At 52.7% G+C, this 18,177-nt stretch overlaps 8 protein-coding genes across 8 annotated transcripts; 3 read left to right on the top strand and 5 right to left on the bottom strand.

Moving 5' to 3' along the window:
- Positions 1 to 986: 986 nt before the first annotated feature.
- J4E84_000704 (uncharacterized protein) lies at positions 987 to 3,219 on the top strand (the record flags this gene model as incomplete). The annotated part of the gene is made up of 5 exons (XM_049383340.1): positions 987 to 1,274; positions 1,433 to 1,680; positions 1,856 to 2,522; positions 2,719 to 3,030; positions 3,112 to 3,219. The coding sequence occupies 5 exons, from the start codon at positions 987 to 989 to the stop codon at positions 3,217 to 3,219; spliced, it is 1,623 nt and encodes a 540-aa protein (XP_049248858.1).
- Positions 3,220 to 3,840: 621 nt separating this feature from the next.
- On the bottom strand, positions 3,841 to 4,788 carry J4E84_000703 (uncharacterized protein; the record flags this gene model as incomplete). The annotated part of the gene is made up of 1 exon (XM_049383339.1): positions 3,841 to 4,788. The coding sequence occupies one exon, from the start codon at positions 4,786 to 4,788 to the stop codon at positions 3,841 to 3,843; it is 948 nt and encodes a 315-aa protein (XP_049248857.1).
- Positions 4,789 to 6,970: 2,182 nt separating this feature from the next.
- On the bottom strand, positions 6,971 to 7,475 carry J4E84_000702 (uncharacterized protein; the record flags this gene model as incomplete). Its single annotated transcript, XM_049383338.1, has 2 exons — positions 6,971 to 7,361; positions 7,420 to 7,475. 2 exons carry the CDS (start codon positions 7,473 to 7,475, stop codon positions 6,971 to 6,973), a joined length of 447 nt encoding a protein of 148 aa, XP_049248856.1.
- A 2,015-nt stretch (positions 7,476 to 9,490) lies between these two features.
- J4E84_000701 (uncharacterized protein) lies at positions 9,491 to 10,195 on the bottom strand (the record flags this gene model as incomplete). Its single annotated transcript, XM_049383337.1, has 1 exon — positions 9,491 to 10,195. The coding sequence occupies one exon, from the start codon at positions 10,193 to 10,195 to the stop codon at positions 9,491 to 9,493; it is 705 nt and encodes a 234-aa protein (XP_049248855.1).
- Positions 10,196 to 10,793: 598 nt separating this feature from the next.
- J4E84_000700 (uncharacterized protein) lies at positions 10,794 to 11,309 on the top strand (the record flags this gene model as incomplete). The annotated part of the gene is made up of 2 exons (XM_049383336.1): positions 10,794 to 10,856; positions 10,935 to 11,309. The coding sequence occupies 2 exons, from the start codon at positions 10,794 to 10,796 to the stop codon at positions 11,307 to 11,309; spliced, it is 438 nt and encodes a 145-aa protein (XP_049248854.1).
- Positions 11,310 to 11,732: 423 nt separating this feature from the next.
- RPS11A (ribosomal 40S subunit protein S11A) lies at positions 11,733 to 12,412 on the bottom strand (the record flags this gene model as incomplete). Its single annotated transcript, XM_049383335.1, has 4 exons — positions 11,733 to 11,959; positions 12,050 to 12,254; positions 12,313 to 12,343; positions 12,396 to 12,412. The coding sequence occupies 4 exons, from the start codon at positions 12,410 to 12,412 to the stop codon at positions 11,733 to 11,735; spliced, it is 480 nt and encodes a 159-aa protein (XP_049248853.1).
- A 256-nt stretch (positions 12,413 to 12,668) lies between these two features.
- J4E84_000698 (uncharacterized protein) lies at positions 12,669 to 13,747 on the top strand (the record flags this gene model as incomplete). The annotated part of the gene is made up of 2 exons (XM_049383334.1): positions 12,669 to 12,833; positions 12,887 to 13,747. The coding sequence occupies 2 exons, from the start codon at positions 12,669 to 12,671 to the stop codon at positions 13,745 to 13,747; spliced, it is 1,026 nt and encodes a 341-aa protein (XP_049248852.1).
- Positions 13,748 to 14,151: 404 nt separating this feature from the next.
- On the bottom strand, positions 14,152 to 16,399 carry J4E84_000697 (uncharacterized protein; the record flags this gene model as incomplete). The annotated part of the gene is made up of 4 exons (XM_049383333.1): positions 14,152 to 14,244; positions 14,299 to 15,431; positions 15,480 to 15,875; positions 15,928 to 16,399. 4 exons carry the CDS (start codon positions 16,397 to 16,399, stop codon positions 14,152 to 14,154), a joined length of 2,094 nt encoding a protein of 697 aa, XP_049248851.1.
- Positions 16,400 to 18,177: the final 1,778 nt, after the last annotated feature.

Raw genomic sequence — 18,177 nt, 5'->3', positions numbered from 1 at the left:
GGTCCATCATGACCAACAGGGCGCTCAGGTCTGGATGCGTCGTTTCGCAGTCGCTGGTAGCTATGGAGTCGCAGTTGACCCACCGTCGCGCCTTCCCCACGGAGCTTGACGCGCTACGTCAGCCCCTTGCCTGATTGGCTGCAGCCATCTCGCGACTCCCGGCCAGCTTCCACTCCATTAGACTCAATGAACGTCATCCTTTCCATCGCGTGCCACAAGACTTCAGCATTCCCAAAACCTTTACATGGCAGCGCAAGCCCACAGCAACCAGGCAGCATGACTTTAATACATGGACACACTCATACGCTCGTAGTGCATCGATTCACCCCTTCCAAGGCTGTGTCATGCTATATGCAGTTCCCAGGCTGCCCATACGCTCTTTCCGAGCTGCTGACACCACGCTCATCACGAAGGAGCACGTCCGCCGACGCCTACTACCCGACATGAACAGGACATAGGCTGTAGAGGATGCAGCCACACTCGAAGGACAATACTTCTCCTTCAGCACTTGTATTAGCCGTTCCAACTATTGTTGCAGCATGCCCATCCCGCGGACGATGTTTGGGTACCTGGCCTATCGATGCATGTAGTAGAGGCCGCAAGATCAAGGCACTGGCCGCTTCTCCAACGAGGAGACTCGAGACTTCTCTGACTACCACGTGTAGGAGTCGGCCTTGCTGTCTTTGGAGTAGCATCGTCGTCAGGTTCAGCATGTTCCACCTTCTTCCATCTACAACCACAGTAAACATCAACACACCATGAAGCAGCAGCACCTCACTGCTGCTGCCCGTCTACAAGCTACGTGCATGAGTATATAATCCCGTCCTCGGGTCTCCATCCTCCATTTCTCTCTCACATCACAACCAGCCCAGCAACTCTACCATCAACTCTTCTACGCAGCTCATCCATCCGTCATCCATACCTGAGCCCACCCCATCAACGCATCCCACCGGTAGAGCTTGGTTCCTCCAACCACACCCCACGCCATGCGTCTCACCACCAGCGTCATCGCTGGCTTCATCGCCTTCGGTGCCGCTACGCCTGCCGGCCTGGCAGTCAAGCCAAGTTCCATTGAGGACCCTGTCGATGCTGTCCCAGCCCAGCACACTCCCGTCGTCGACGGGAACTGGCACATTGGCTGCGACAAGAACAACTACTGCTCCTACTACCAGGGAGGCGACATGGCTGTTGGCAACGACAACTCAGTATCCCCTCGTACCATTGCTCTGTCGGAAACCTCATGCAAACAGTGCTCAGTTAAGGAACCTTGCGACGTAAGTCTTCCTCATGTTCTCTTCTTTCGGAATAGGATGATCTTTGCTGATCTTCTGGCTGGTAGTATTGCAAGCCTTATGAATACAAATGTCGGGACTGCGACCATTACCAATGTTTCGACGCTTTTCTGAATACGCGTAGCTGCTTCGACGTCCAGCCCGAGCTCAGCGATGCCATCCGCAATCACACAGTCACAGCCACCATCCTCAAGACCACCATCAGCACCTCTGTCGTAACTGTGACCGCCATGCCTACTTCTGAGGCATCAATCTCCGACATCACCACTACCATCACGCTTGCTCGTACAGCCCTACCCCCGACGCACACTAGTCTGGCCCCTCGCGATGAGCTAGCCTCCAACGATGGCGACAACCAGTCACCTACTCGTCGCACTGCCTTCAAGCAGTCGGAATGCTTCCCTTGCAACGACCAAACTTGCCCAGTACGTTAATTCGTCCCAGGTTTCCTGCCTGTACTCAGCTTGCTAACTTATCTTTTCTCAGGAATGCCACGCCGACTGCGCAGAGTGCGACAAGTACCTTTGCAACAACTTAGCCACTCACATGACGGTGTGCATGAGCGTCCGTTCCAAATGGCAGCCCCCGGGCTTCAACGTCTCTGCCTCTGGACCCAGCGAGACCACAACTACCACCGAGACAGTGGTCATTTCGACCGTCGTTGGCCCCACGTCCTCGCCAGTCGTCACCGTCACCGTGTCCGCCCCTGTTACCAGTACCACTACTGTTGTCGTAGCTCCTCAGAGCTCCCCATGCACTACGACCACTACTTCGATACCTGTAGTAACCAGTACTGTGACAGTGGTCACTCAGCGTCCACAGACCAAAACCGTGACAGTTATTTCTCAGCGTCCACAGACAAGCACTGTGACAGTTGTTGCTCAGCGTCCACAGATCACCACTGTCGTCATGACAGCTCCTCAGGTTCAGACCACCACTGTCGTCATGACAGCTCCTCGGGTTCAGACTACCACTGTCGTCGTGGCAGCCCCTCAGATTCAGATTAATACCGTCACTGTGGAGAAGCCGGCTTCCACCGTAATCTACCAGCAACCAGGCACCACATCCATTGTCACCGTACAGAACCCAGCTTCTACTGTCGTCTACCAGCAGCCAGGCACAACTTCCATTGTCACCTATCACTACCATGATCCAGCGTCCACCATCATGCTCCAGCCACCAACTGTTACTGCTTCGCGCTCACCACACGTGCTCGAGATTCCCGTCACTGTAATCACGACCGCGACCCACACCGTAGCCAGATCAGTTCGTGCCAACCAAACCCCTGCGCCTATGTCTCCCCGCGATACCATTATCGCCAAGCCGATGTGCGACTCTTGCGACGGTAACGCGGAATGCGATGTAAGTTGAAGCACCAGTCCGTCGCGTGCTCATAGAACTTCTGACTGACTTCCGCTACAAACAGGGGTGCGATTTCGCTTGCGACGAAGACCAAGGCTGTGAGCACTTCCTGTGCAAAGACCCTCTCAGCGAAGCGGAGATCTGCATAAGCCTCCTAGAGGACGCCGAGGCGTCCAAAGCATACGACACGTCCATGGCTTCCGGCGATTTCCTTGGCTCCGCCGCGATGCTTCTGGTGCTCGCTGGCGATGACGCCCCTACTTCCAACACAACGACTACCCATTTGCAGCCGGCGATCTCCAACGGAACCCGGCCAGACTTTTCCTTTGCCGATGAGGATTGCTATCTGTGCGAGTCCGGTGATGAGTCTTGCAACGTAAGTCACTGCCTTGCCCACCCACCCCCTGCAATGTTGCATCATCTTCATTGGTATGGTTCGTCGACTAACTCCTCCCAGATGTGCGACTGGCAGTTCACCTGCGGCATCAAGAAGAAGTGCTTCCACAACGGCGCGCGCGAGGTTGTCGAGTTGTGCTTCGAGAAAGGCGAGAAGTGCCGTCCTTGAACCGATTCCGCCGGGCATTTCTCTTCGTGCCGACTGAAGCGAGCCATCCTGCGATGCCACGAACCGATGAGGTAGCTGGATTGTCGCTTTTGGCTCTGCTGTCTTTTTGCACGCTTCGTTGGTCGCGTCGCTCCGTTTCACGCTAGTGTGAGCTTGCGCTGGCTTCTGCCATGTTCTTTCTACCGTTGTTTCTCTTCCCCTTTGTTGCTCCGCGTTATTAGTTTGTAGCTTCTTCTGAATACATTACATCTCCTTAATTTCTGAGATACTTGCTTCCTTGTTGATGTATGCTCACCGATCGCATGTTCTCACTACTTGCTTCGCAACTTGCCGATGGAGTCCGCGATGGTCAGTCGTTCTCAAAGAGGCCGCTCACTCAACTCATGATTGCTTCAGTGACACTGTCCTGCATTGGAAGCGTGCATGCAATTGACCGATACACTTACAATCGGCACTGGGTGACATAAGACCTGGCAGGATGCCTGTCATGAAAGCTCCCAGGACGCATACAAACCGGACATACGACACAAGTGTACATCCTTTGTTCTCATTTTATGTAATGCATGCCCTTTTCCTAAGTCGAAACTTCATCTAGTCAAGGGGATTGCAGAGCCATCTCACTCAACCCCAGACCAAGTCAATTCTCTCGCCCTTGACTTTCGAATTGAACCACTCATAGATCTCGACATCGTTCTGTACTACACTTGCACCATCAAGAACCCCACTTCTACCTAGCCTCTCCGTCGCGAATTGTAACTCCATGGTTGCCAAGTTTCTGGCGACGCACGCTCTGCTCCCTGCGCTGAATGCGAACCAGTATTTCGACATAGCTTCTGTTGGGCTCAGCCATCTTTCAGGCCGGAAGCTCCTTGGTGAGGGAAAGATGTCCGGGTTGAAGTGCAGCTCATATGCTGAGCAACCGACAATGGCACCAGCTGGGAAGTAGGTGTTTTTGAAAGTCCAACCTCCTGCAGGGACCGTATGAGGTAAGCGCGTAGGATTTGCCATGCTAATTCGGAGGCCTTCTTTGACAATAGCGTTGAGATAGGGTAGCGCTTGAACGTCCTGCGCATCTGGACCAAGGGCAATGTTGTTGTTAACCTCATCCTTTAGTCTTTCGTACATGTCTGGGTACAACGCCAAATTGCGCATGATCGTTGCCAAGTTCATCCCCGTAGAATCTGTCCCAGCGAAGATGAGGTCTTTGCACTGTGCCTTGACTTCGGAGTCGCTGAGCCCCGCAGCGAGTAGACGCCCGGGGTATGTTGTTGACTTCTCGGACGTATTCGCTACCAGTGTGCCGATGAACTTGTCAACAAGCATCATGCTATCATCAGTCTCTGCATCGGGCAACCATTTGGCAACGGCCCATTCCAGCCACGTGAAAGCGAAATTTGGGAGGTAGAAGAAGCGACCGACAGCGACAAACGCATCCACGAACGCGCTCACGCTGAGTACTGGACCGCGTTCGCTGACCCCATCGTAATTCTCCCGGAACAGGTGCGTAGAAACTGCGTCCACAGCCAGGCTTCGCGCCAAGTTGAGCACGTTGACAGGCCGCTTTGTCATGGCTTCGTCCCTCAATCGCTCCACCATACGATCCACGCATCCCCAAATCGCTCTCTCATTTTCCCTCAATGCTTTTGTTGAGAATAGCGGGACCACAGCTTTCGCTCTTGGGCTCCTGTAGTCCGTATCGATAGTCGAGAAAATAGTCTTGTGGCCATCAATGTCGAAATTTGCATAGCACGCCGCTTTCGGAAAGCCTCCTTTCGATACGTAGATTGCGGGTATAGCATCCGCGTCGCTAATATCGACTTCATTCGGTGAGACTCGGACATACGGGCCGTATTGTTCGTGGAGTTTGTGGATAGTGCTTGCTTCGTCTCCGATGTAGGCGTGGTAGTGAAGGAAAATGCTGGTCAGCTTAGGTAAGATGGGTCCAGGGATGTGGGATAGAGGATGGAAGTAGATGCGATAGACCGAGCGAATCAATACAAGCAGAAAAGGTGTGAAGAACAAGGTTGTTATGGGATGAGCCGCTATCGCGCTGACAACGAGGCTTTGGAGCGCCATCGGGGTAAAAGACAGCTGGACAGGCTACATTGACGCTGTTGCAGATGTCGTGTGTTTTATATGAGTCGTGGTTGGTTGAGTCACCATAGCGTTAGTGGGGTGCTATCAACGGCGATCATGGAGATAAGGCGTCATCCACTCCCACCTTGAACTCTCTCCTTGAGACTGCAGAAACTAGGACGAATTACACATTATTGCTCTATATAAATACATGTAGTCTAATTTCACCTCATCATTACTCATTTTCGTTCCCTTTGATGCTGCCGGCGTGATCAACCCGCGAAACCCGCTAACGGCAAGCACATCAAACAATATCCCCTCTTCTAAGTGGCCATCTAACTCAAATCACTAGCCCTACCATCCTTGGTCGAAGGCGTCAACTCCACGTCCGCAGTATAATCAGCCCTCGCACCCTTCTTCGACATCCTCCACTGATGCACAGCAATGCAACTCAGCAGAGCCATTCCCGCATATGAAAGGCCTAGTACCCCCTGGAATCCCACCTCAGCGTATCCAAGGCTATCCCAATACGACTTGTTGTAGGTGTTGGTCTCATCGTTGTAGATGATAAGTGTGTGTAGAAAGCAGATCGCCGCATAAACACACACCATGACCACGGACACAGTGAGAGTAAGGATGGGATGAAACAAATTTGGTGCGGAGGCTGAAGAGGGTATAGCCACGAGGCTGAAGAGGGTGTAAACCGTATCTGGGATCATTGCGAATCCTGTGCGGAAGAACCAATCATCGCTGCATACACAGTTAGTACGCGCTTCATTCGACCGGTCTGACTTTTGAAATCCGGGAAGACTATGTGCTGCGACTTACGCATAGCTTTGCCAGCGGGGGTCGTTGTCGCGATCGTTAAATCCGTACTTGAAGGAAGCATTGTGGGAAATGATGATGATGATAAAAACAAAAAGAATAAATGCCTTTACGAGAAAGAGATGGTGATGGAAGCGGTGAGGTCCTTGCCAAAGCGGACTTTTAGGACGAGTGAAAGATGCCAGGATGCCCATGTTTGGAAGTACTTTAGTAACGCGTAGATGAAGCTGTGGAAGAATCTCAGGAGTGCAGTATACCAATATGTATGAAATGAGATGCGAGATTGAGTAGATTCGTTTTCACTATAAGTACCTCTACTTAGCAAGGCGCAAAAGAGAAAGTTGATCAACACACAGGTCGCCTTATCGTGGCGCGTGCCTTCAACGCAGGTCCCGTCTCTGTGCACTTGACGTCTCAGCCTGATGATCACCCCGCAATTCCTCGACTATTTCGAAGATCGACCCAAGGGCAAAATAGCTGGGGTTTGTTGGTTGGTGTCGAACACAGCCTACCATGCCAAGTTCGGGCTGTGTTGCCGGTCAAGCATAAGTACCGTAAGCGAGGCGCGCCGCTAGAGGAAGATGTGTGAAACTAGCTCTTGTACGCAGTACAAAAGAATGACGCAATCATCGAAACTACTTTCGAAAGGTGAAACTGAAACTGGGGGTTATTCGTGATATTGAATGCTCGACTGGAGCAGCAGACTACGGGCCGGTATGCGGCATTTCATGCAACACTCTGGCCTGGAAAACTCCATACACGCCCGCTCCAACAACACGGCATGGTGGTGACCGATCCAGTGATGACGTGCAACGTTGACGGCATCCAGCTTGTCTCAGATATGAGAAGTCTAGTTCTCAAGATGAACACCTAAACATGCGTTAGCCCGGAGATCAAACTCGCGATTGCACAAATGCTTACTATCAACATTGTTGTTGTAGATCATGTTGGTGTTGTTGTTCTTGAGGTAGCAGTTCTGGTCAAACCAAGTAACGGCAACACATCCTGTTGTAACAGAACACACGTCCACACATTTGGTCATGGACTCGGTTGACTTGTAGGCAATGTCGCCACCATAGTAGTCCCAGTTGCACTGTGCAATGAACGGCTTCTGGTTCGCAGTGGTGTACCTGCACTTGTCATCGGTAGGGCAGTCGATGACGTCGGTGCATGTCGAGGAGCCAGGCGCGGGCTCTGCGATGGTCGGACCCTTGAGCTGATTGCCGGTGGACACGTTGGTTCTGCAGGATGAGTTGGAAAGTTGTTGGCAATAGATGGAAGTGTTAGAGACAAACTTACGCTGGCCGGGCAGTACCCTTGGGGTTGCCCAGAAGGTAGCAGAAACTTCCCTTCATGTTGAATGCGACGCAATTCTTGTGTCGAGAGCAAGCATCTGCGCAGTCGACGAATACATCGGCCTTTAAAAGTGTGAATAGTATTCTAGTCTTCCTCCGGATTCTAACGTACCTGGGCAGAGTCGATGATGGGGCCGTTGTAGTCGGTCGCACAGGTGAGCTGGAATACAGCACCGTTGGTTGAAGTAGATACGCAACCGTTCCAGCGAGGGCATGTAGGTATAGCGGGGCAGTTTCGCATCTGGCGCGGGACCAGTGCAGAAAGTGCAGCCGTCGAAGCGATGAGTGTATAGTGCTGTGGCATGGTCAGTATACATCATGGAATCGCGCATATAGCCCCGAAATGGCTGCTTGGATACGGATCTTGCATCGCAGCTTGTCCAGGAGTGTTGAAACTCTGATTTGAACGGAAAATATGCGGCATGGCTGCAGAACTGAACAATTGTGACTTACCATCTTGAGTGGTGGTGAGGGTTGGAAGGAACGGATGAGTGAGTATGAGCCGGAAGAGAAAAGGGTTGATGAAAAGATATGGGCTACGGAGAAGCCTCAGACCGTATCTGTCTTGTGGTTGAAGCTAATAGTGATGCGGGCTTCGTGACGAAGAGTGTGGGGTATTTGGAACTGATACCATGGTCCGGTGTCGCCTACAGCAAATGACAGGTCTTCGGATGTGGGCGATAACAACGACCAGACCCTGACATGTTCTTGTGATCGTAAAAGCTCATATTCTCCAATCAACGAACCTCGTGGGCTTCCACCACATCCCAGGCACATGGGCCTAGACCTGAGGTATCCTTATAGTTGCAACCGTGCAGCCAGCTGCATTCATACCTTCTCCACCGGCTCTCCAAGAATCCACGTGCCGTTGCCAGATAATGTACCTGGCCTGGTATAATCCAAAGTTCTCCCATCTCTTACATAAGCCCACCGGAAGTACTCGTTGATTCCACTATCAAGTGGCCTGCGCCACTCAAAAGAAGCTCCACCTAGCCCATCATCGTAGAACGCGCGGTCGCGCTCAACATCATTTACTAAGACACTTATGCCGTCAATTCCGACCGGGTGTGCTTCATACCGAAATGTCGCGACCAGCGCCTCGGTACCAAAATCGACGGTGGCGTCCGCTATCTTGGGAACCACGGAGTTGAACTTCGCATCAGCGCGAAGTGCAGCAGAAGTCTGCAAGACGGAGTCAAAGTCCCAGCGCGCTATTCCATTGACGAAAAGACCCAACAGAATGCCTTGGTACAGTAAAGACGGTCGTGTTTGCAAACTCGTGCCCGGCAGCAACAATATCGCGAGGATGTAATGGTGGATCCTTAGATTTACGCCTGGGATAGTCAAGCAGACAATGATTCCAAGAATGAAAAGTCCATATAATCCGAGGTAGCGGAGTAGGCGGCCTTCGAGCCAGAAGAAATATACTTGCCCTACAATGATGACCACCAGCACCAGAACGATGATTGCCAAGGCTAGCTTTGCCCCGGGTTGTTGTTCCAGATCGTGCGAGGTAAGTCGAGATATCGGTATCCAATCAAAAGTATAGTTTGAAAGCGCTCCAACCCAAAGACCGCTCAGCCAGAAGAGTGCTTTCTCAAAATGAGCAGTCATGCCCAGTAATGACCTCTTCACAGTAGTGGAGTATATGACAACGGCCACAAACATTGCCGGTAAAAGTCGCTTCGCGAACATGGACAGATGATCCGGAAGAACAGTAGTGTTTCGGGAGGACGCCGACGGTGGGTCGGAAACAAAGCTCACGTGGGCAAAAACAAGGCTGAAGATCGCAAAGAAGATCTTGGGTGACGTGGTGAAGATAGCAAGCGCAGCAGTGACGAGGAGCGAAACAGGAAGCAAGGCTGACCGAGGGTCGGAAGCGGAGTGGAAGCTATCGTCATAGCCTACGGAAAAGGCAAGCGGGAAGTACGAATCGAAAGGCAAGGATTCGATGCCGTGTCGCTTAGTACTGGCGAATTTGTCATGCTCACCAACGAGAGTAATCCGACCAGAGCCTACGAGGATGAAGATAACATGTCAGTATATGTCTTATACACAGTTCGTACGGGCAGTTCCTTACCACCTTTCCGGCCATCCACAATGCCAGCATGGATCGCGGATCCGCAGATGAAACTGTCTCCACGGTAAGATCCCGTACCGATGACAAGCGGTCGGTAGTTTACTTCGAGAGGTCCAACAATGTGCGGATTCAAGATCTGCACGTCGCCGCACTTTGCTGGACACCGGAAGGCGAATGAATGGTTGCTGAAAGGGCGGCAATTGATCCCATCGATTCCGCATTCGTTCTTTCGTTTCCAGAGCGTGTCTACGCAATCGAGGTTGATCACGCTATTGCCATCCCCATCGCGAAGCGGTAGTTGTGCCGTGAGAAACCACATGAAGATGACAAGCCACAGCAGTAGCACAGCAAAGAGCCAGATGGGTTTATTGAACCCGTGTGCTTCCGTCCATTGCGCCGGATACGCTTGGATGGCTGGGAAGACTGGCTGAATGGACTGGATGCGAGGTGGCTCTGGACCGCGCAAGAAGCGAAGGAAAGCACGTCGGCCACTACGCGCAGGCAACGCGTTGTCTTCGAAGTCCATCTCTTCTCTTGTCAACAGATGGGCTTCTTCGTCTCTGGCAGCTCCGGTAAGAGGATGGTTCGCGTCATCTTCAACGTCATTGTCGTTCGCACCGCTTTCTAACGAGACGCGCATGATCAGCTGCAGCAAGTTGTATATGCATAAGAAATGTAATCATTGACAATAGACATTGTCGTATGCGATGAAACATGTTGAATGATCAACAGCTCCATTTTCTCAAGGTGCCTTATCGATAACATATCTCACTCAGTGCTATCTGCCCAGGTGGTGTCGGGCACCCTTGTCTTTTGGAGAGAAGGTCAAATGACTTTGCAGTGTATGGTCTTATCTCGCGTCGTTACTGCTTCTGGTGACCTCATTGTATTCAGGTACTGTCACACGGCTGACCTGACATGGGAGGCACGTCGTACACCTTTGGCTAGCCTCTCAGGAACACCCACTTCATCATCACGTCTGCGGTTATTGCTTTTGTACCACAAAGATCGATTATAAGACGCCAAAGCCATAAGTTGCGTTTGCTGCCATGCTTTTACAATAGGTCTATGCCATGGGTTGAGGTATGATTCGAGGTATACCTCCGCCACGAGCACAGGCCAAGACCCTTAGATGCCGCTGGTTCTACAGAAGGCCGAACATTTGCCAAACACAACACTAGACGTGCGCACGCGTTGACGACTTTGCCCACCTTCTAAGCAACCAATTGCTCGCCATTATGGACGCGCTACAATCCTATCTTCCTCAAGCGGAAGGCTTACTGCCCAAATGGCTTCTATTTGTATGTCCTGTTCTCCGCGCTTGCGATTGTCATTTCCATGCAGTCTCTCATCGTAACACAAACTAACAATTCTTACAGGTCGCCATAGTCTCTGTTGGCAACAGCCTGCAATGCTACGCCACGCTCTCCTTCACTTCGCGCGTCTACAACCCTACAGCAATTGATCCGCCCCCTACCACGCCGAAACACGTAACCGCTCTCTCATCGCGCACATTCGGAACATGGACTTTCTTGACGGGCATGGTTCGACTTTACGCCGCATACAACATCAACAATCCGAGCTTCTATCAATTGGCTTTGTGGACTTATGCTATAGCCTGGGGACACTTCATGAGTGAATGGTTCGTGTATGGAACCACAAGATGGGGCAAGCCATTGGCTGGGCCGGTGATAGTCGCAACTTCAAGTTTGATCTGGATGTGGATGCAGTGGGATTTCTACGTCAAGGCCTAGCGTTGGGGGCTGGGGAGTATTGGGTATCGAAATGGAGGTAGTGATGTAATGTTAATGTGTACAAAGACGCGTTCATTCGGTGTCTCTTCTCACAACTTGAACCAGGGACATGTCATAGTACAGGAAGACGTGATGTTATGCAGACACTAATCGCCAGGGCTCCCAATGCAAACACATGTACCAAGATCCATCACGCTGCAGCATGAACAGCAATGGACTTTTGACCCGCCTCGGGGCTTGTTTGACCACTCGAGGACTTTCATTGATCGTAGCTGAAGAAACATACATGGCCCATGGGACTCCGATACCTCAATCCTTGATGCCGAATTTTGACGACTATATCGAAAGCCGTCACACTCCGCCTCAACCAAGTTTCTTTCCGTTGCTGATCATGAACCGTTACACCATCCCTTTTCTATGCACTTAGAACTTGTTGAACTGCTTAGCAGCCTTTCCCTTTCGGGGGAGGACACGGAGGACGTTGAAGCGGACGGTCTTGGAGAGGGGCCTGCACTGGCCAACGACGACCTGGTCACCGGGCTCGACACGGAAAGCGGGGGAGACGTGTGCGGCGAGGTTCTTGTGGCGCTTCTCGTAACGGGAGTACTTGGGGATGAAGTGAAGGTATTCACGGCGGATGATCAAGGTGCCTGTAATTCGTTAGTTCTTGCTGCCCATTTCTTTCTGATATTCCTGTTGCGGCCTGGTGTACGCGCTCCGAGAATTGGGCTAACACGTACGGTGCATCTTGGTGGACATGACAGTTCCGGTAAGGATACGGCCACGGATGGAGACCATGCCGGTGAATGGGCACTTCTTGTCGATGTAGGTACCCTCAATGGCGGTCTTGGGCGTACGGAAGCCCAGACCAACGTCCTTGTACCATCTCCTGGCGCGGGTGTTCTTGCGGGGTCCGCCGACCTTGTGGTTGAGGAAGATGTGAGGCTATCGCATCGCATTAGTATCGGACGTGCTGGGGGCTCGCGAAATGGGCGTGTAGTACCTGCTTCTGGAAAGCGCGCTCCGACTGGACACTATTTCGCAATCAGTATTGGTCGAGAGTATTCGCAGTATCGCACAACGTACGTGAGTTCGGTCGCCATGGTTGCGGGTCGGGTGGTATTGTCGAGCTTTCGGTGTTGCTCTAGGATCGCAATATTCGATCGCTTGTGTGGAGAAAGGTTCCTCCGGTGCCGAGGGCTAGCGCGACCCTAGTGGCCAGCCTCGGCAGGGCCCAGAGCGAAGCCGCGAGATTGTCGCGAGGGCTAACGGAGTATGCGAACTTCAATGCTGCATCCGCTTGCAACTGCTCCTTAGCTTTACCAACCCAATTTCTGGCCGCTTCCATATTTGCTCTCTATGGCAGGCATACTCGAGCCGTTTGGTGTTCACATCGACGCAAGCAACTCGTTCGTGCAGGCTGCTGTCTATGGCTTCCTGCTCGTAGGCGTTGCATCTTTCGCAGCACCTGTCATTAGCACCATTCGAGTTCTTCTCAGCTTGTTTGTGCTGCCAGGTAAATCTGTATGCCCCTCCAAACATTCCTGACCCTCTCGGATGTTTCTAACCCCCACCAGCTCAGCACATTCGGACCCCGCGGCACCTGGGCTCTCATAACTGGTGCCTCTGATGGCATCGGCAAAGAGTTCGCCCTTTCCCTCGCAGCCAAGGGCTACAACCTCATCCTCGTTTCGCGTACGCAATCGAAGCTCGACTCCCTCTCCGCCGACATCACGTCCAAGTATGGCCCTAAGATCGCCGTCAAGACGCTGGCTATGGACTTTGCGCAGAACAAAGATGCCGACTACAACAATATGAAGAAGCTCATTGACGGTCTCGACGTCAGCATACTAGTCAACAATGTTGGCTTGAGCCACAGCATCCCAGTACCATTCGTCGAGACACCCAAGCAGGAGATGAACGACATCATCATGATCAACTGCATGGCTACTCTTCGTGTCACACAGCTCGTCACCCCCGGCATGGTGTCTCGCAAGCGTGGACTCGTCCTCACCATGGCTTCCTTTGGCGGCTTCTTCCCTACACCCCTTCTCGCGACCTACTCCGGCAGCAAGGCTTTCCTACAACAATGGTCCACCGCGCTGGCTTCTGAACTCGAGCCCCACGGTGTATACGTCCAATGTGTCCAGTCTCACCTCGTCACCACGGCCATGTCCAAGATCCGCAAGACGTCTGCACTCGTTCCGAACCCCAAGCAATTCGTAAACGCTACACTAAGCAAGATTGGAAGGAGTGGAGGTGCACAAGGCGTAGCTTTCACGAGCACACCGTACTGGAGCCACGGACTCATGCACTGGTTCCTTTCGCGCTTCTTGGGTGAGCGCTCGGATACTGTTGTCAAGGTGAACAGGGGCATGCACGAGAGCATCCGGAAGCGTGCCCTGCGAAAGGCTGAGAGGGACGCTAAGAAGCAGTAAGCTATCCGCTTGGTGGACCTGTCTTCTCAACCACATAACCAGTCAACTCGGATCTCAACCATGTGAGACGCTGCGGAGCAGCATGGGAGTGGGTGCTTTCGTCGAGCACCACTGCACGTCGATGTAATGTCTAAATGCGCAAGGGAATACCTTTTTCGCGATCTATCAATATGTAAAGAGACAAATTTCTGGGATCAAGATTCACACAGAATAAGCATTTAACTAGGACCCCTGCGCCGTGCTATAGCAACAAGGATATAACTACATAGCTTTCTCCATACTAAGGAAGAGGATATTCCGCCAACTCAATTCATATAGTCATAGGAAATTTGCAACGATGCCAAGCATGTTGTTCAAGGATCACGTGAAATGTCCTTCAACTTTTTGCTTCTGACAACACGTCTTTAAGACGACTTGCCGTAGGCCTGGTCAACTTCCTTCTGGTACTGCTTCAAGATACCTTTACGGTTGAGCTTCTGTGCGGCAGTGGTGAGGCCCTGTTGTAATGTCAGCACTCTGTAGACTTTCTTCCATGTCACAAAGATACTTACGTTCTGTGGTGTCCACTCCTCGTCTGCTAGCACAACACCCTCAATCATCTCGAATCCAGCCAGACCGCCCTTTTGGCCAGCCTGCTGCAATTGCTTGAGCACAGCAGAATTGATCTTCTTGTCGTGAACAAGTTCCTCGAGGTGGTCACCCTGGACACCCTCTGCGGCGGCGATCTTCTTCAGTTGCGGTTCGGTGGGCACGATGATCGCGACAGGCTTCTGGCGATCTTCCGCAGCGTAGACGCAGATGTTTGCGACAATGGGTGCGGAGCGGTAGACAGACTCGAGCTTCTCGAGCGCAATGTACTCTCCAGCGAGTGTCTTGACCAAGTTCTTCTTGCGGTCAATGATGCGGACTTCACCGTTGGCGTTGAACTCTCCAACGTCACCAGTCTTGAACCATCCGTCGTCGGTGAAGGCCTCCTTGGTCTCCTCGGGCATGTCCAGGTAACCGTCTACAACACCACCGCCACGGATCCAGATTTCTCCCTGAGGCGGGTTGTTGGTGGAGAAGTAGCCGGCATCCGCGAAGTCGACAAGCTTCATCTCGATTGAAGCAGGCATCTCACCGAGGGCGTGCTCGTTCCAGGCCAAGGGGTCCATAAGCGCACCCATGGCGCAGGTTTCGGTCAGACCGTATCCGCTGATCATGGGTGTGATGGCAATGGAGATGAAGCGCTGCGTCTCCTTTGAGATGGGTCCACCACCGTTTAAGCAGATTCGAAGTCTACCTCCAGTGGCTTCCTTGACCTTGTTGAAGACAATGGCATCGAGAATACCACTACCTGGCAGTCCAGAACCAAGGAGGAAGCCCTTGGCGGCGAACGCTCCCCAGAACATGTTGCTCTTGACAGCGCCTCCCGCCTCAACCTTGTTGACGATGCCCTTCTTGATGGTCTCCCACACCTGCGGTACACCGACCATGACGGTTGGCTTCAGCTCACGGATATCACCAGCGCAGTTGCGCACGGACTGGTCCGAGAGCGTCCTGATGGTTCCGTAGCCCATGGTACCACCCCAGTAGAGCACGGCGTTCTCGAAGACGAACTCGAGGATATGCGCGGCGGGGAGGTAGGTGATGAGAACGTCGCCCGGTCCGAGGTACTTGCCTACAATAACATCGACACCAGCAACTGAAAGAGGTCAGTACTTCGTTTAGATGTTCGCAGCAGGAGACTTACTAGCAGCGATGACGTTGCGGTGCTTGATCATGACTCCCTTGGGGGTGCCTGTAGATCCAGACGTGTACATGATGCAGGCCAGATCGTCGGCCTTGGGCGGGATAGGCTCCGCAGGGCTCTCCTCGCCCAACTTGACCAGCTCGTCGAAGCTCATAACCTTCAAGTGCGGGTGCGCCTGGGTAAGGGTATCGATGTCCTTCTGCTTGGGGTCGTTCTTGGTGCAGTATACGACGACCTGGACGTCCTTGGCCTCCTTCATTGGGTTGACGAGCTTGGGTAGCAGCTCAGGGTCGGTGAACATGACCTTTGCGTTGGTCTGAAGCATAGAATGCCTGAGACCCTCTTCTCCGAGCGTGTCGTATGCGGTAACAATGGCCATGGATTGGGAGATAGCACCTGCAAGCATGATGAGTTATTGGTTCCTGTATAGATACACGCGGCTGCTTACCGTGTGCGGACGCCAGCCATTGCATGCTCGTAGCGGCAAACAGGTGCAGTCTGTCTTGCGGGTTGAAGCCCAGCGACTTCAAACCCGAGCCTATTGCGAGCGCCATCTTCTCAAACTCGACGAAGCTCTTGTACTTGTACGGGCTGAGCTCGAAGTACTGCCACTTCTTGTCGACTTCCTGCTCCTTGCCATCGACCATCTTCTTGACCTTCTTGGTCTCCTCATGTATGTTGACGATGCGACGCGCACCGACTGCCTTTGCATTGCCGTACTTGGCGGCTGCGTGTCGCAGCACGTCGTACAATGTCTCTACGTTGTCGTGGGGCTTCAGTACCAGACCGTCTTTCGCGGCCAGGTTGCGACGCGGCACCGTCTCGCCCTCGATCTTCTCTGCATTCGCAGCTTCGCACGTGTAGGGCCCCGCCCGGTGGTTCTTGGCCTGGGGCATCAGCTTCTTGAGGTCTTGCGGCATCTTGGCGGCTCTGGGGTGGGCGCTGTCCAGAGTGACGACCGTGTGTGATGGGGGTGGGTATGTGTAGGGGTATAGGGCAAAGGGTATCACAAAAAGTGCAAAAAGCAGCGAGAGGGTATATGGAGAGTGTGTCGTCGCCAGCGGGGAACGGCGGATGTGATGAGGTTGGTGTGTTGGGAGCTTATGCGCTTGTTATGCTTTCCCGGTCGCTAAATCGACGACCTGGCTGGGGTGGCCGAGCTTCTTGATGACCTCACTCAGCCACCGCAAGCTCTGGGCACCTGGGGCCAGCCGCTGCTCCACTTCTTTTCTGTCGAACGAGATGCGACTGAAGATCGACAGCGCAGCACACATCGCAAGGTCTGCCAGGTCGTCTCAGCCTCCCGCCGTCGTGTCCTGTCGACGTATTCTTCGCGTTGGAAACCTGCTCGACCTCACGTCGTCGTGAGACGCAGTTGAGTCGGCCTGCAGCTGGCCAAGGAATCCGGAGACTCTTCCAAGACGCGCAGCTGTCTCCTTTTGACGCTTTCGCTCCGTTGCCAACCTTAACGCAGGTGCAAGGATCGAGCGGATAATCGCAGGCCGCTGTCGCCTGAGCGTTGCCAAGATGCGGAGTCTCACAGAGATTCTGGCAACGGGGCCCATCCTGGACCCTGAAGAAGGTGTGTAAAACGCCCTGGAGTACACAAATGTACTCATCGAATCACACCCTTATGCTGGTCCTCGGCTCAACATATTGCTGTGTCGTTGCGATTCGCTCTCACGTACGCCCAATGTGGAACATGTCGCAAGACTGCAAACAAGTCATCATCGATAGGTTACTCATCAAATCACGCAGAAGCCTTCGTTGTCTTTTCGCAAGATATTCCTTCTCAGTCTCTCGGTTTCATCGATGAGCCGGCGGCAACTCTAGACCTCAGCGTGGCGGGCCATGATCTGGTCATTCACCACTCAAGGGGTCTGCTGACTTCCAGCCGTAAAGAAGGGACGACCGGTGCCGGTAAGTAGTACTGAATTTGCCATGATATTTTACGGGGTGATGCGTTGCCCCCTACGTTCCCCATTTCAGTTGAATTTGACCTCTCATGCGGGTTTCTACAATAGCATCTCAGCTATAGTGGCCTGGGTTGGCCATACAGGACTAGTAGATAGCCGACCAAATTCATTGCAATGAGCACTATCACGCTCTACATGCCATACTCCGCTCCGCTCCCGCCAACTAACGCCTAAACAGTAGTGTGGAAAGTCACCCCGTTGTTCGCAACATGGATCGCCTCCCCCACAAATTTCCTCTTCACATCCTCTCTTCTCACACCCAGCTCCAGCATCCTCGAGCTCGGCGCAGGCGTATCCGGTATCGTCGCACTCTGCTTAGGTCCCCTAGTCGCAAGCTACACAGCCACCGACCAGGACTATGTGCTTAAACTGCTACGGCAGAATATCGCCGAGAACCTCGATACCGTCATACCGGCAAAAAGAAAGAGTGGGAGAGGAAGTAAGAAACAGCAGGGTCAGATGAAGGGAGAAGAAGGAAGTGGTGGCGATCGCATCACAACACTGCAACTAGATTGGGAGACGGATGCAACTTCTCGTCTCAACCCCGTGGACATGATCTTATCGTGCGATTGTGTCTACAATGAAGCTCTGATCGAGCCGCTCAATACGACATGTGCTGCAATATGTAGGTTGAAGAATGACAAGGATGAACCAACACTTTGTCTTATTGCGCAGCAGCTGCGCAGTCCCGAGGTCTTTGAAACTTGGTTGAAAAGTTTCCA

Source organism: Alternaria hordeiaustralica, assembly GCF_023758085.1.
Source record: "Alternaria hordeiaustralica strain BMP 2776 chromosome Unknown scaffold_1, whole genome shotgun sequence".
Taxonomy (NCBI): domain Eukaryota; kingdom Fungi; phylum Ascomycota; class Dothideomycetes; order Pleosporales; family Pleosporaceae; genus Alternaria; species Alternaria hordeiaustralica.
This window is presented reverse-complemented; position numbering and strand designations above follow the sequence as displayed.